General features: G+C 35.4%; 5 protein-coding genes across 6 annotated transcripts in view; 3 read left to right on the top strand and 2 right to left on the bottom strand.

Moving 5' to 3' along the window:
• LOC104762643 (glucan endo-1,3-beta-glucosidase 8-like) lies at nt 13–2,148 on the bottom strand. The gene is made up of 4 exons (XM_010485970.1): nt 1,665–2,148; nt 1,105–1,561; nt 807–1,009; nt 13–571 (listed from the first exon to the last, which is right to left on the bottom strand). The coding sequence occupies exons 1-4, from the start codon at nt 2,009–2,011 to the stop codon at nt 121–123; spliced, it is 1,458 nt and encodes a 485-aa protein (XP_010484272.1). The 5' UTR covers nt 2,012–2,148; the 3' UTR covers nt 13–120.
• LOC104762640 lies at nt 2,738–4,281 on the top strand. Its single transcript, XM_010485969.1, has 3 exons — nt 2,738–3,001; nt 3,578–3,658; nt 3,856–4,281. Exons 1-3 carry the CDS (start codon nt 2,840–2,842, stop codon nt 4,132–4,134), a joined length of 522 nt encoding a protein of 173 aa, XP_010484271.1. The 5' UTR covers nt 2,738–2,839; the 3' UTR covers nt 4,135–4,281.
• LOC104762639 (root meristem growth factor 9-like) lies at nt 6,464–7,212 on the top strand. The gene is made up of 2 exons (XM_019240228.1): nt 6,464–6,597; nt 6,728–7,212. The coding sequence occupies exons 1-2, from the start codon at nt 6,522–6,524 to the stop codon at nt 6,889–6,891; spliced, it is 240 nt and encodes a 79-aa protein (XP_019095773.1). The 5' UTR covers nt 6,464–6,521; the 3' UTR covers nt 6,892–7,212.
• Nucleotides 11,449–14,096, top strand: LOC104762637 (26S proteasome non-ATPase regulatory subunit 12 homolog B-like). Its single transcript, XM_019240482.1, has 11 exons — nt 11,449–11,552; nt 11,640–11,833; nt 12,006–12,113; nt 12,219–12,323; nt 12,419–12,475; nt 12,573–12,769; nt 12,894–12,993; nt 13,082–13,194; nt 13,274–13,427; nt 13,522–13,599; nt 13,685–14,096. The coding sequence occupies exons 1-11, from the start codon at nt 11,549–11,551 to the stop codon at nt 13,901–13,903; spliced, it is 1,329 nt and encodes a 442-aa protein (XP_019096027.1). The 5' UTR covers nt 11,449–11,548; the 3' UTR covers nt 13,904–14,096.
• The window catches only part of LOC104762638 (ethylene-responsive transcription factor ABR1-like), an 8,595-nt gene continuing 7,658 nt past the window's right edge, over nt 14,195–15,131 (bottom strand). Inside the window, exon 3 of one of the 2 annotated variants that reach the window (XM_019240483.1) lies at nt 14,195–15,057. In XM_019240483.1, coding sequence (XP_019096028.1) covers nt 14,339–15,057 — 719 coding nt within the window. In that variant the 3' untranslated portion in view covers nt 14,195–14,338. Of the gene's footprint in view, nt 15,091–15,131 lie in introns of both variants that reach the window. The other variant, XM_010485968.2, reaches the window with a different exon arrangement.

Genomic DNA, 15,131 nt, shown 5'->3' with positions numbered 1-15,131 from the left:
AACACATGGAAATCAACTAACTCAAAACGTTAATAAACAAACAGCAAATTAAATAACATAAATCGTACATAATAAATTCCCTCCAAAGTGCAAAAAATAAAAAAAATAAATAAATACAAATTATATAGCCGTGACCAATCCAAGAAGAACAAGTCCGTAGAGAATGAATCTTCCGAACACAAAGTTAATCCTGAAATCGTCACTTCCACTAACAATCTGAACTGGGAACAAGCAACTTCCCACGGATGCATTAACTTTAGAGATCATAGCAGCTCCTTTGAAATCACAAGCCCTAACGTCTTGGTCCTGTATCTGGAAATACATGTTAAATGCGTATGATATGTTTTGAATTTTGGTTAGCTTGCTACACGTTGACCCGGCCTCCATCGCGGTGCAGTCCCCGTGGTAACACGCGTAGTCTAGGTCTGGACCAATTTCGTCCAGATTGGCCGTGTCATTGTTCACTACGCACCATTGTTTTTCCAAGTATTGCACACCCTTAGCTGCCACGGGCACAATTTGGCGTCCTTGTCCAGTGAAATCTAGCATGAACTTCGGTGTCCCATCGTATCTGGTTAAAAAAATATAAACGTTACTAATGTTTCCGTTGTTTAATCATTCTATTAACAACATTATATTTTTAAAAGCATATACATAACAAAACTATATTAAAAATTGTGAAATATATGACTAAAAATGTGAATTCTAAGAGAAGACCGGTCAACTCTAAGTAAATTAGAAAAAAAAAAAAAAGTGACTTGTTGTTCAAGAAATATAGTTAAGATATGAAGAGAAAAGTACTTCACCTAAAAATTCCCCAATGTCTCTCAAAGGGTCCAGGAAGAATACTCTTCATGTCTTCGTCGAGGAAACCGAAGAGATAAACCTCTAACCTTTCAGGTCTCGTTGGAGTCCCACCGTCCTTGGCAAGTCTTTTCATAAGCCTTGCATAGAATTTCTCTGCTAGCTTTGGCGTCGCATATTTATGACCATCCGTTGGCCATCCAACCTACAGAGAAAAACATAACCAAATTCAATAAACAATTTAACATGCTTGAAATATATCTCACAACCATTAATTTGTTTTTAATTAACGTTACGTACCTCCCCAACGATGATCTTCATATCATGAATCCCAGCTTTCTTCAACGCGTAAACTAGCGTATCATAATTCGCGTCGAACACGTTATCGTAATTCTTTCCTTTATCATTAATCGTCTGACCATCACCGTCAAGAAAAGCGAATTCAACAGGAAAATGCTCGTTTAGGTAAAGACTAAGGAAAGGGTAAATGTTGACGGTGAAAGGTAAGTCGTTGTCATGGAAGTAAGTGACGATGTCGACCATAGTTTGCTTCACATCTTTGCGGAAATCGCCTTCAGAAGGCTTGTCGTTGGCTGACTGGTAAACTTCTGCGTTTTGTGGGATCGTGGCTTTGATTTTATCGGTATGTCCAGCTTCTTTTAGTGCCTTGTGGATGTTCTTTAACGCTGGAAATGTTGTCTTCAAGAAGGATCCGTTGTATGCAGACAAAAACGGCTCGTTCCCAACGGCTACATACCTATACATAAATGTTGATCAACCCAAGCCGATTTATGTAGTTGGTCAAACATAACAATCGAATATGATATAAGAAAAAGAGAAAGAAACAAAAAGTGGGTTACTTGATGTCGACGCCACCCTTGCGCATATAATGAGTAACGTTTTCTTTGACCCAATCTTTAGCATTACCGTAATCGTCGGCGAGAGATTCAAGAAGGTTATTAGGGATTCCCACCATAACCTCCATGCCGGTACCGGCCAAAGCATTCATGGTCCATGAATCGGCGTCAAAAAGTTTAACTTTATTGATCTTATTATCTTTAAGCATCTGAACAACAATGTTGGGATTCAACGGATGCGATGCGATATTACCCAAATTCACACCAAAGCCTCCGACCAAACTAGCCAGGGTCAAAACGGTCATTGTAACCGTCCCGACGTTAACGAGCATCGCTGCTCTTCCGGCCATATTGAGAAGGCGACGATGAATGATAATTTGGGGTTTGTTTAATTGATCTAGAAAGATGTGTTTTTTTTTTGTTTTTTTTTGGATTGATTGATGTTTTTTTCGTTCTTCTTCCAGTCGGTAAATTTCTTCTTCGTGTCTTTGGGTTGGGTGGTCGTTGTAATAGGAATGTTTTTAGGTTGTTAGTGAGACAGATGAAGCTTAAAATAAATTTCTATTTTTAGAAAGAATCATAAGTTATGTAGGTGTGTGTATGTATTTTCGGAATCTGTTAGTGTTTTTTTTTTGTTTTTTTTTTTTGGTTAAGAGAGTACTGTATATCGCTGTTAAAAATTGGTCGAATTGCTTCTTTTTTTTTTTACAGAAATTGAAACAATGAAATAGCAGTTTATATATTAGTATTGGTTGAATATAACTTTTTTTAATAAACCATTAAAATATTAATAATCCACCATATTTTATAGGAAAAGTTTATCCATAATTACTCAAGAAAGATTAATTGTTTTTACAATTATGTGTATATCCCTTCAACCAAATATGAAAATAGTAAAGGTATTGTTATTACAAGTTCATGGACCGAACTCACTGAAGTCGCTTTCAGAAACTTCCTCTTTGTCTGAAGGACAATAATGGGACCTACAAGTAGCATGATATACACGTGGCAGAATCTCTACAGAAGTAATGCCACAAGTCTCTCTCTTCTCTCTTCTCCTTCTCTTCACCAAACAATCAATCCTTTTTCTTTTTTACATTGCTTTTAACAAATTCAATCCTCAAAAATCCCTAATTTTTTTTTATAATTTCTAGGGTTTGTGATTCGTTGGGAATCTAATGGTGAAGAAGCGAAAATCCGAGGAGACCACACGGCTCGATGAGGTTGATCGAACAATGTACGGCGCGTTTCGAGGCGCTGCTAATTCGCTCTCTCAGCTCTATACCCATGCTATGAACCACCAACGCGTCTCTTTCCTCGCTGGTGAACGTCGCGGCATGGTTTGTGACTGTTCTCTCTCTCTCTCTCTCTCTTGAGACCTTGTTCTATATATCAAAGTCTCGATTTTGGTTTCTGGGTTCGATAAAAAGCTGAATACTTTTTTCTTGTTTGATGTTGGTTTACTATCTTGACTCGCAAAATTGAAGCCTTGTGTTTTGTTTTTGTTTCTGTTTGAATCTCAAGATTAGTGTTATTGGTGATGGTATTACTGAATTCGTGACTATCCAATTTTGATTCCTCTGTTGTTGTTTTGGTCTTGTTTGCCCTGTTTGCTATACTCTCTTTGAGTTGTTATTGCATCATTGGAGATAGATAGACACTCTGAATTTGTTTCTCATCGATAGATAAAGCTGATAAGTGGTTTTACTGATCAAAATTTATGGCCTTTTGATCTTGAAGTGCCTGCTTTTGTTTTTTTAACTCAGTCTAACTAGATTGATGAACTAGGGATTGTTGTTCCCTTATGGTGACAGGCGTAACGTTCTTTGTGTCATTCAATAGCGTTTCATGATATTGTTATATGAAATTTTTGTTTTTTTATTGGTCTGATGGAATTAGAATTGTTTGTTTTACAGGAGAAACTTTACCAATGGATTGTAAGACAAGAAGAACAAGGAATTAGAGTATCCACAGTTGATATTACTACCTACTTGCAGGTTCTTTCCTTTGAAACAATATCTGGTTTTTTATTATGCTTTAATAAGCTTGTGCGTACGTTATTGGTATTTAGATTGACTATTACCTCTCATGAATATTCCTTTTCTTTGACTAGCTTCGCATACTAGAAGTCCAAAGATCTTGAATTTGGTCTGAAAAGTTAATTGTGTTTACTCTTTTTAAAACCTTTATGCAGAATGAGCTTGAATATGAACCTGAGGAGACGTCAATACCAATCCCCGTGCAAGAGTTCCACCAGTACCAACAATTCCCACCGCCAAACGTACATACTTCAGTAGCTCATGTTCTTTCAAGTCACATAGCCCAACATTATGATTGTAACCAAGACAAAGTCTTGATTCAACCAAATGGTCTTTCAAGTCCTGTTCGAAGAACCCTTCAGGAATTCAATTTGTGTGAGGCTAAATCTGGTAACCAGAATCCAAACTCTACAGGTGAGGAGTTATCTTACTGAAAATCTTGTTTCTTTTGGCAAAACTGAAAAAACAAAATCATCCCATTGTAAAGTCTCAATTGTTCTGTGGTTAAAGTATTGTTCTCATCATGTAATACACAAAACACTTTTCACTAATATTTGAAAGAAATTGGATGAATTTGAATAGACCCCTAAGATTGAAAAATCTCTGACAATGATTTTGTCGATAAGCGATATGATCATTTCATGTCTTGTCTAAAAGCCCTCAAGACTTCAATGTAGACTTGTTAACAGTGATGAAAGAGAGACAAAGACTAATGATCAAATTGAAGCCAAAACCTTCCATGTGCTCTCATGGTCCCTCTTTCAATTCAACTTGTCTGCGCAAAACATTGCCCTGATGTTTTTTTTTCAATGAGCTACGTGTTTTTATGTAAATCCTCAGAAGAAACTTCTCATTTGAAAAATCTATGGACAGATAAAAACAGAAATTACAGAATCATACTTGCTTCTTCTTTTGGTCATGGTGGTATCTGTACTAACTAAGACATTCGTCATGGTAGTTGTCTGGTGATTGTCACTGGTTCTTGGTACATTAAAGTTTTTGGCTGATGTCTAGATTTTTCCAAATTTTTATTTCTTTTTGTTCCACGGTGTTTTCAATGTTAAAAGTCTAATCAACTAAGGTAGCTAGCTAATCATATAAACTGGCTATTATAAAATTAAAAAGTGTTAGAAACAACTTGTCACAAAGTAATTAGGTCCACACATAATAATTTCAGGTTATAATATATATGATGGGGTTGAAATAAAATCGGGTCATAATACAGAAAAGTTCAAACTTTAAGTCAATAAATCTCATAGATCAAATCGGATCACACTACTATTTACTACTAGAATTGTCAATTTTCATCAAATATGACTTTTGTGTTAGAATTTAGAGTATACGGGTTTGGATGCATACTGTTTTTATCATTTTTTGTTTCATTAAGTGTTTAATTTTTTTTATAGGATTTCAATAAATGCCGCATATAGACTTTGGATGTAGCAAAAAACGACTGAATTATAAAACTCTGTATCATAGTTCATTCACGTGTTATATAGTACGTAATGTCAATAAATAAAATAAAAATAAAATTATTAGTTTTGGATGATTGATTCTTGTAAATAAATGGAAAAAGAAAGTAGACCAACTCTTGTCGGAATTTATAGGTGAGGAAATTGAGTTATAGTAATGAATGGCTAATTGGGAAACACATGACACAACAAAACTTTACGTCCTTTTTGCCATATTTAAGCACTCTATAACCATGTCCCCGACCCCTACCCAAATCTACATCCCTTATGGGATCCACTTTTATAGTACATTTATTTTTAATCCAAATTCCAAGTTATCAACGAGATTCAAATCCTGTAAAAACTGAGATCATCACATCGTCTCTTACAATAATTCATCAACTTCCAAAAGACCAAAAAACCTATAATGATACAAATGGTTTCAAACTTTTATATTATATATGATATGAACTCTTACGATTCTCGACATGGAGTTATATAGTAATAACATCTCTCTTCGTCCACAATTGACTACATAAAGTATTTATATATGTATGTAGAACAGTATGTAAACTTCAGGTTATTAATATTAAATATGAATACACTAATTGACTTGCGTATTAATCATTTGTTTTTAATGTTCTGATAAATCATATTCCTTTTGAAGGACCACACAACTCCATCTCTATAATCAAAGGACCACTCGATCTCCAATATCGTCTCCTCGAATTTTATCTCACCATATGACATAGGCCACATATATGCAATATAATGAAATACGCTTATATTATTTGGATGGTTTTACTAGATAGCTAGAGACTAGAAGCGTTTTGAAAAAGAGAAAAATTTCATGAAATCAACCGTAAAGGCATTTCGTCATTGGTCTTCGTTCGTGATTTCACCTTTTGATTACCAACAAATTTCAGCAGACCAATTTCATTGCTAAACCGAGGTAAGTTATTTGTTCCGGACTTAAGTTTCTACATTCAATGTCTTACATAAACAAATTATATATGTACAAATGTGAAATGAAGCAGTTAATTTATAACCGCAATTATGTTTCTCATTGAAAAGAAGAGATTGCATAAATTATCATCATTTAATTATTTTGTTTGCAAACAAGAAGAATCAATTATGTGGGGATAGATATGCATGTTAATGTGGGAAGACAGAGAAATATCGACGTCAAAATCCGTAGACCCATATGTCTCAATAACTTCCAAAACGTTATTCAATTCTGATATAAAAATGGGACCATAAGTTCATCATAGAATCATTCATCTCCTATATATAAACACAAAAAGGTTCAACAAGAAAGATAGATATATAACCACATAAAAGAAGAAGAAGAAAAAGTCTCTCTTCCAAAAATGGCAATTAGGGTTTCCAACAAGTCTCTCCTCGTGGCACTTCTTCTCATACTCTTCATTTCTTCTCATACTCAAGGTAAATTTAAAGTTAATATATAGTTATATCAAATTTTATACACACATAAACTTGAATGAAACTTTTCTTTTCTTGATTAATATCAAATAATTATAGTGTTTGATATTAAAATATTTGGGTTTTTTTTTAGCACGAAGCTTACGAGAAATTGTGAGGAACAGAACGCTATTGGTTGTGGTGAAGGGTCAAGAGAGTCAGAAACTAAGGCACGAAGGTGGAGGAAGTGATATTGATGGATTGGTGGATATGGATTATAATTCTGCGAACAAGAAAAGACCGATACACAATCGCTGATGATAAACACACATGAGCTTATGAAATTCTTGTGAGATATCCTGATCAGATCCAAAGATATCCCGAGAATTTTCTATATCTTTTTTTTAAGGAGTGAGATATTGTATTTTATGAAAGAACAAAAAAAAAGTGAGAATGCATGTAAACTATTATTATTGATAATATATAGACGAGTTTGTATGCGTATACATATGTATGTTTACAGCCTTATCTCGTGAGAACATTTTTACATAATAATCATAGTTTGTGTGTGTGTGTGTTATGTATGGATTGCATCATGGGTTGTTGTTTGTGAAATAAAGGTTAATAATTATATATGTATGATCAACGGTTATCTTTTCACCAAGTGTTATATTTTCTTCATCAAGACAATAATAATTGTTAGTCACAAGTCACAAGTCACAAGTAACAAGTAACAAGTAACCGTATACTACTTCAAATTATTTTTGGTCAATAACCATATGCAATATATATATTTTCTATAAAATAGGAATAAAACTGGACGTAAACATTCTCTTGTTTCAGATGAATTGATTGTGAAAAAGGCCCAAACATTTTTGATATTGTCTAGTTGGGCCAACGGTAACAAAAAGAAAAGGAATATCAAATAAATATTTTAGAAGACTAATAGGAAAAAGGAAATAGCAAATAAATCTGAAAAATAGGAAAAAGGAAGTAACAAAGACTAATAGGAAAAGAAAATAGGAAAGAAGAATCTAACGGTCCAAAAAGAAAATAGGAAATAGCAAAGATCAAATCCTGACCGTCATAAACCTTATCCATCCACTCTTTCATTAATAACATCACTTCCTCGTCTTCTTAATTTTTTTCTAATATGGCTGGTGGTGTGGTGTGGTGTGGTAATTTTCTAAACCCCGACGGGAAGTGGCGGATCCAACAATAAATTTTATCCGGGGCAGTAACATTGACCCTTGAAAAATAATTAAAATAATGAATGTTTTATGAGTAAAATGGTAATAAAATAAGAAAAAACCTAATCTTAATACTGTTATTAAACAATTTTATGGACTTGTTAACAAAGCAAGATAAATAAATTTGGTTTTGTCTAATATTTGTATGTAATGGGGTTTAAATGTTAATCTAGTTATATACAAATATACAATACAAAATAGAAAACGTGTGTATTTTGTAGAAAAAAGAGTAATAGGGGCACTAAATAATATTTCAACAGGGCATAATTAAAATCTCTTACCAAATAACACTACTTCTGAAATTTTAACAGTGGCAACTGCCCTTACGTCCGCCCTTGCCGACGGGCCTATGATGTTTGTATTCAACCGATCATGGCTAGTTCGTTCCTAAATCCTACTGGTCAAATCTTCTCTAGGGTTTGTTGATAAAGATTTTTGTTCCTCTCGCTCTGTTATTCTTCTTCTTCTTCAGGAGTCTCTCTGATTTATTTATTTGTTTTGTTCGTCTTGCAGGTTTTTTGTTTTGAAGCGAATATTATGAGGCTATGATTGAACCGATCATCGCTCGTACTCGGGGGTGGATCTACGTGGTTCTTAGGTGGGGCACGTGCCCCATACTAAATTATAAAAATTATTTAACGGACGTTGATGTAAGTGTGCCCCATGCACCATTTTGTAACGAGTTTGATGCTTTCTTTAGAAATTTTTTTGGTTGTATTCTTATTTTCCTTTTTCCATGGCTCACATTCCCTTATAATGTCTACCATATTTTTAATTATTTTTTATGATTAGTTCCATAATCTTTCAGTCTTATTTATTTTCTTTCTTACTTGTATTAATTTTTAACAAAATTTAAATCTTTCTTTTCTACTATCAACTATATTTCAAAAATATTTGCAAACTTAGTATACAATATTATAGTTTTTTTAGTTTATCTAATATATTTAGAATTTAAATTTGTGTGAAATATAATTATTATTTTAAATACATCTAATATGCAATTATATATACATTTAGAAATCAAATAAAAATAAATTTAAATTACTATAAATGGAAAATCATATTTAATATTTTTATTATCTAAATTTAATATCAGAGTGTTGACAAATTTTTTTTTTATATTAGTAAAGAATTATTTGTGCCCCATACAAATAATTTGTCTAGATCCGCCACACCTTCCCTAACTATGAAATCGTCTCTAGGGTTTGGGTCTCTCTCAATTCCATCGCGTTTTTGTTACCTCTCGCTATGTTATTTTTCTTCTTCACGAGTCTCTGATTTATTTATTTGTTGTTGTTTTTGTTTGTCTTTGCAGGACTTTTGGAAGTGAATCAATCTATGATGATACGACGCTCATCGCTGCCCGACTTCTGATTTTTTCACACTCCTCTTGAGTCCTCCTACGGTTTGGTTTCTTAATTTTTTTATTTTGTTTTTTGCTGTTTTTGATTTATTGTGGTGAATAATGCTATGATCGATCTATAATTTGCTCACGCACTTTGTTCTCGCTTCTTAACTTTGAATTTTGGGGTTTCTAAATTGCATCGCATTAACTTGTCGTTTTTTGTTTTGTTGATTTAGATTTTGTGGAGGAGGAGGATGCACTACGATTGATGGGTGATTTAGTCTTTGTCTCCTCTATAGTATCACAAATAGTGTCTCCGAATCAATATTAACTATCGAAAATATTTTAACCTTTCTAATCTTAATATTGATTTAGTTATCTTTGCTTTTATTATTTTTATTTAGATCATATCAAACAAAATCATAATACTAATTTGATTTGTTTGAGAAAAAAAATATTGTTGGATTTGACATGATGTTACCAAATTGGAAGCTACTCCTAGAAACAATAATGTTTTGGAGAACATACCTAACATATTTTCAACCCTAGAATAATATATTTATGTGCTTTAATTGTAGATAGATTGCGTTATTCGGAAACATGTGCAAGCTTGGTGCACCTTAATAATGAAACATTGGAAAATCTCGAAATTATCAACTAAACAATTTCATTTAGACATACAAAAAACTAACTTGTTTCGTTTCGCTTTTTCAACATGATGTTATGTCCAAAACATATGGTGACTACAAAATTTGCGTTCCGCGTCCCAGTTCAATCAGGTGGCCATGTGGGGGAGTTTTGAAAGTATGTGATCCTCAAATTTTAAATACAATTGGCAAAATCAATAGGATATTCCATCCATAATATACACATGCGGAATCTTGTAAGATGAACACGTTGCTCTCACTATAGGGGATTGGGGGTGACGACTTATCACAAGTGTTGTGCAGAGTTATTAACAAGCTTCTCATGTTCCAAGAGACTAAAGCTAAAGCTATTACCGCAAGAACCCTAGAAGTAAAGGGAGGAGGAAAGGGAGGGGGAAAGACCGCAAGAATCCTAGGAAAAGGAGGAGGAAAAGGAAGGGACTTGAAATTCATAACAGATAAAGGATTGGGTGGTAAGGAACGACACGTGAACCTGGGCGTAAGACGCAAATTGGAAGGAAGGGGTTTGTGGTAAAGAGAGGCTCATGTAAATCTAGTGCTCAACAACAAGGGTTTAGTTGGAGAAAATTGAAGGAAAATCGCCATGATTTCGATTCGAAATCGTTCCAAGTAATCGAAAATCTTAATGGAGGATTTCGATTGGGTGTTTGATTTCTGATCATGACATCATTAAGATGATTGCCGATGGAGTGATTGGCTTTTATGAACTCAAATGGCGATATTTGTATATGGACCCTAGCATTCGTTAGTTACAAAATGTAACCTGTAGTTTTGTGCATACTTCATAACATAACCCAATAGTTTTATTTATTATATTTACCCAATAGACCCAATAGACCCAATAGCTAAGTTTATTCAATATGTACCCCAATAGTCTTACAAATATTTCTGAAAAGTCTCAAATAAATAAAAACGTAGAATTAGGCCACAAGAGTCGGAGCTTTTTCTTGTTCAAGGGGTTGGGGGGGTTTCGACGATTAACCTTCTCTCTCTCTCACACTGAACTTTTGGAGTTTAATCCGTTTCGTCGCCGGAAGTATCACCTATTCGTCGTCGACGTTTAACAATGGCAAGTCTCCAGTTCAGCAGCAGATCTAACTCTTTCGAATTTTGGTTGTTAAAAAATTTTCGTCGTCGTCGTCGTGTTTGATTGCAGGAAGAAACAAGGCAACTCGAATCGTCGATTGATCGTCTTCTCAACGAAGAGAAGCAGATGAGGCTCGCTGAAAATGTCGCCGGGACTAGAAAAGCCGCTACAGAGATTCTTAAGCTTTGTTTCGATGCCAAAGACTGGAAACTTCTCAACGAACAGATTCTTAATCTCTCAAAGAAACGTGGTCAGCTTAAGCAGGTTACTAGTTTTTTTTTATCTCTGTTTACTGATTTAGCTTCAAAATCCTGCTGTGTTGTTCATGTTTTAGATTACTTGGAACTATCTCTACCTGAATTCTGAATGTTTCTGAGGATTTGAATTTTAGAAGTGTGATATTAAATGTGGGAAAGGTGTCTTTGATTTGCAGGCTGTTCAATCCATGGTGCAACAAGCAATGCAGTATATTGATCAGACACCAGATGTAGAAACTCGGGTTGAGCTTATTAAGACCTNGGGTTTCGACGATTAACCTTCTCTTCTCTCTCTCTCTCACTGAACTACTGGAGTTTGATCCGTTTCGTCGCCGGAACTATCACCTATTCTTCGTCGGCGTTTAACAATGGCAAGTATCCGATTCAGCAGATCTGAGTTTCACCTCTTTCGAATTTTGGTTGTTAAAAAATTTCGTCGTCGTCGTGTTTGATCGCAGGAAGAAACAAGACAACTCGAATCGTCGATTGATCGTCTTCTCAACGAAGAGAAGCAGATGAGGCTCGCTGAAAACGTCGCCGGAACTAGAAAAGCCGCTACAGAGATTCTTAAGCTTTGTTTCGAAGCTAAGGACTGGAAACTTCTCAACGAACAGATTCTTAATCTCTCGAAGAAACGTGGTCAGCTTAAGCAGGTTACTAGTTTGAGTTGATCTCTGTTTACTGATTTAGCTTCAAAATCCTGCTGTGTAGTTTAAGGTTTTCGATTACTTGGAACGATTTCTACAGAATTCTGAATGTTTCTTCTGAGGATTTGAATTTTAGAACTGTGATATTTAAAGTGGGAAGGTGTCTTTTGATGTGCAGGCTGTTCAATCAATGGTGCAACAAGCAATGCAGTATATTGATCAGACACCAGATGTAGAAACTCGGGTTGGTCTTATTAAGACCTTAAACAATGTATCAGCTGGAAAGGTGCGGATTAGATTTTGTTAGTGTTGTTGTTGTTATATATTTGCATGAATCTTAAATCACTCCGTGAAAGTTTTCTCAATGGAATTTGTGTGTGTGCTTGTGTAGATATATGTTGAAATTGAGAGAGCTCGTTTGACCAAGAAGCTTGCTAAGATTAAGGAAGAACAGGGTCTGATTGCTGAAGCTGCAGATCTTATCCAAGAAGTTGCTGTAAGCTTTGCTTCCTCTAGTTTCCAACTTTCCTGGAAAACGTTTTTTTATGATAGCTAATCACTGTACATTGGCTATGATTGTGAACTATATAGGTGGAAACATTTGGTGCTATGGCAAAAACTGAGAAAATTGCATTCATCCTTGAACAAGTAAGAGACCTTCTGTTATTTTTTAATAATCCTTGAGCTTTTTTCTTGTTTGTATCTTGTGGTGCTAAATTATTTGGTGATGTTTAACTTCTCAAAGGTCCGCTTGTGCTTGGATCGACAAGATTTTGTTCGTGCTCAAATCTTATCTAGGAAGATCAACCCAAGAGTGTTTGATGCAGATACCAAAAAAGAGGAAAAGAAACCTAAGGAAGGTGAAAACATGGTGGAGGAGGCTCCAGCTGATATACCAACATTGTTGGAGCTAAAGAGAATCTACTATGAACTAATGATTCGGTAAGGCCTCGTTTTGGTCTATCACATTCATCGCGAGTTATGATATCATTTGTATATGCAACGCTGAATTTCGATATACCTATCTTGATTAGTGAACATGTAAAGTTTGGATTCTACTGTGTAGGTATTATTCTCACAACAATGAGTACCTTGAGATATGCCGTAGCTACAAGGCAATATATGATATCCCTTCAGTAAAGGAAAACTCAGAACAATGGATTCCAGTAAGTCTCATATCGTTTTTTGGAAACTCGTTAGTCTGCATTCTGTTATAAGCTTGGATTAACTTTTCTCCTGATCCTCCCAACATAGGTCCTGAGGAAGATTTGCTGGTTCTTGGCCTTGGCACCACATGATCCGATGCAATCGAGTCTGCTTAATGCAACCTTGGAAGATAAAAATTTATCAGAAATCCCTGATTTCAAGTAATTCTCTGTTTTCTTGATTTTGGGGTTTTCACTACTGTTCCCTATGTAAGACAAATTCGCAATCCTTGTGTTGCAGGATGCTTCTAAAGCAGATTGTTACAATGGAGGTGATTCAGTGGACATCTCTTTGGAATAAATTGAAGGACGAGTTTGAGAAAGAGAAAAGCATGATTGGAGGCTCGTTGGGTGACAAAGCTGGTGAAGATCTCAAACTACGAATAATCGAACACGTGAAGACTCTTTAAACTCTAATCTATATCGATATTTTTGATTGCCTGAATTGATATTGATCTTAAGTTTACGAATTCTTCAAACCTTCCACAGAATATTCTTGTTGTCTCGAAGTATTACTCAAGGATTACCTTAAAGAGACTTGCAGAACTTTTGTGCCTAACCACTGAGGTAAATATAGTTTGAAAAACGATGTAAGTACAGTATAAACCGGTATATGTTTCAATCTCTTCGTTACTGCTGCATTGAATTTCAGGAAGCAGAGAAGCATCTATCTGAAATGGTTGTGTCCAAAGCCTTGATAGCAAAAATCGACAGACCATCCAGTGTAATCTGCTTCCAGATCGTTAAAGACAGCAACGAAGTTCTCAACTCATGGGCAACAAACTTGGAGAAGCTTTTGGACCTTGTTGAGAAGAGTTGTCACCAAATTCACAAAGAAACAATGGTCCATAAAGCTGCACTGAGAGCTTGAGAAACCAGGCAATCCATAGGAGCTTGAGAGCCGGACCACGCACCAAAGTGGAAAGAATTTTTCAGGTTCTCTCTTTAGATCAGCTTCATTTGAGTTATTGTTTGTTAATCTGTTTGGTTCGAACACATTTTTTTTTCCTTTTTTTGGCTCTGTAGGAAACCTTTTAAGATTATATACAAAACTCTTCGTCCTATAGTTTTCTTTTTCTATCCGTCATCTTTTCTAGTGTTTTTACAACGAAACAAATTTATTATGCAAAAATATAAGAAATTTTAAAAAACAAATAACAAATAACATGCGAGTATGGAAGCAAAGCAATACAAACCTAAAACCCTATAATATTCTGGGGGACAATAAAAAACCCTATGATATATAATCGTTTTTCTTTTTTTTTCTATTACTCTATAGTAAGAGAAAAAAAATGAAGCAATTCCATCAAGAAGATGGACTATTATTATAGTTGTTATTACTTGTCTTGTCTGATGGCCATTGTATATCCTGGAGATAACCGGTTTCGCTAGCTGATTCTGGCTGGGGCTGACCCGCAGCTGAGGAAAACAGAGGACGAGAATGAGATGGAGATGACGATGACGACATGGATTGCATCATTGAACCTCCGGTGTGACCGAAACGTGATGGAAACGAGATATGATTATATAAATCCATAGACTGTTGGTGATGATGTTGCTGAAACTGTTGTTGTTGACGAGCCATCTCTGAGTAGCTCGAGTTGTACGGTTGCGTCGACGGCTGAGAATGAATGGGAATGTTGTGGTCTGAATCAAGTCTTATGGGCGAAGGGGCAGTCGTAGAACCAGAGTTCCTTAACTGTGTCGGTTTCTGAACAGCGGTTTGGGGTTGTGGTGCTGCAGCAGCGGTTGAAGCGGGTCTAACGAGTTTGACGTTTTCAGGGAAGTTGAGTTTGGCTTTGTTGCCTCTAAAGCGAAGTGCAGCTTCGTCGTATGCTCTTGCTGCTGATTCAGCATTGTCAAACGTACCTAGCCAGACTCTAGCCGCTTTGAACGGATCACGAATCTCAGCCGCCCATTTTCCCCACGGTCTTTGTCTAACTCCTCTGTATCTTCTCCGAGGTTGGTCCCCACTAAACGACGACGCTTCGCTATTAGCAGTTGCCGTATACTCATATGTTGGGCCTGGACCTGACATGTTACTCGAAGCTTCCCTCACTGCAAACAAACAAATATATCAAATTTCACACCTTTTGTTT

The sequence above is a fragment of the Camelina sativa genome, chromosome 18 (genome assembly GCF_000633955.1).
Source record: "Camelina sativa cultivar DH55 chromosome 18, Cs, whole genome shotgun sequence".
In the NCBI taxonomy this organism is placed as follows: Eukaryota; Viridiplantae; Streptophyta; class Magnoliopsida; order Brassicales; family Brassicaceae; genus Camelina; species Camelina sativa.
The sequence above is the reverse complement of the archived record's forward strand: the minus strand, read 5'-3'. Positions and strand labels throughout refer to the sequence as shown.

Bases quoted from the DNA above. Each gene is read 5' to 3' on its own strand.
- LOC104762639 (XM_019240228.1), top strand. From the start codon at position 6,522: ATGGCAATTAGGGTTTCCAACAAGTCTCTCCTCGTGGCACTTCTTCTC. The intron at 6,598-6,727 runs GTAAATTTAAAG...GTTTTTTTTTAG, and splicing joins CATTTCTTCTCATACTCAAG to CACGAAGCTTACGAGAAATT.
- LOC104762637 (XM_019240482.1), top strand. The intron at 12,114-12,218 runs GTGCGGATTAGA...GTGCTTGTGTAG, and splicing joins ACAATGTATCAGCTGGAAAG to ATATATGTTGAAATTGAGAG. The intron at 13,600-13,684 runs GTAAATATAGTT...ATTGAATTTCAG, and splicing joins TTTTGTGCCTAACCACTGAG to GAAGCAGAGAAGCATCTATC.
- LOC104762640 (XM_010485969.1), top strand. From the start codon at position 2,840: ATGGTGAAGAAGCGAAAATCCGAGGAGACCACACGGCTCGATGAGGTT. The intron at 3,002-3,577 runs GTTTGTGACTGT...TTTGTTTTACAG, and splicing joins CTGGTGAACGTCGCGGCATG to GAGAAACTTTACCAATGGAT. The intron at 3,659-3,855 runs GTTCTTTCCTTT...ACCTTTATGCAG, and splicing joins ATATTACTACCTACTTGCAG to AATGAGCTTGAATATGAACC.
- LOC104762643 (XM_010485970.1), bottom strand. From the start codon at position 2,011: ATGGCCGGAAGAGCAGCGATGCTCGTTAACGTCGGGACGGTTACAATG. The intron at 1,562-1,664 runs GTAACCCACTTT...ATTTATGTATAG, and splicing joins AAGGGTGGCGTCGACATCAA to GTATGTAGCCGTTGGGAACG. The intron at 1,010-1,104 runs GTACGTAACGTT...TTTTCTCTGTAG, and splicing joins TGAAGATCATCGTTGGGGAG to GTTGGATGGCCAACGGATGG.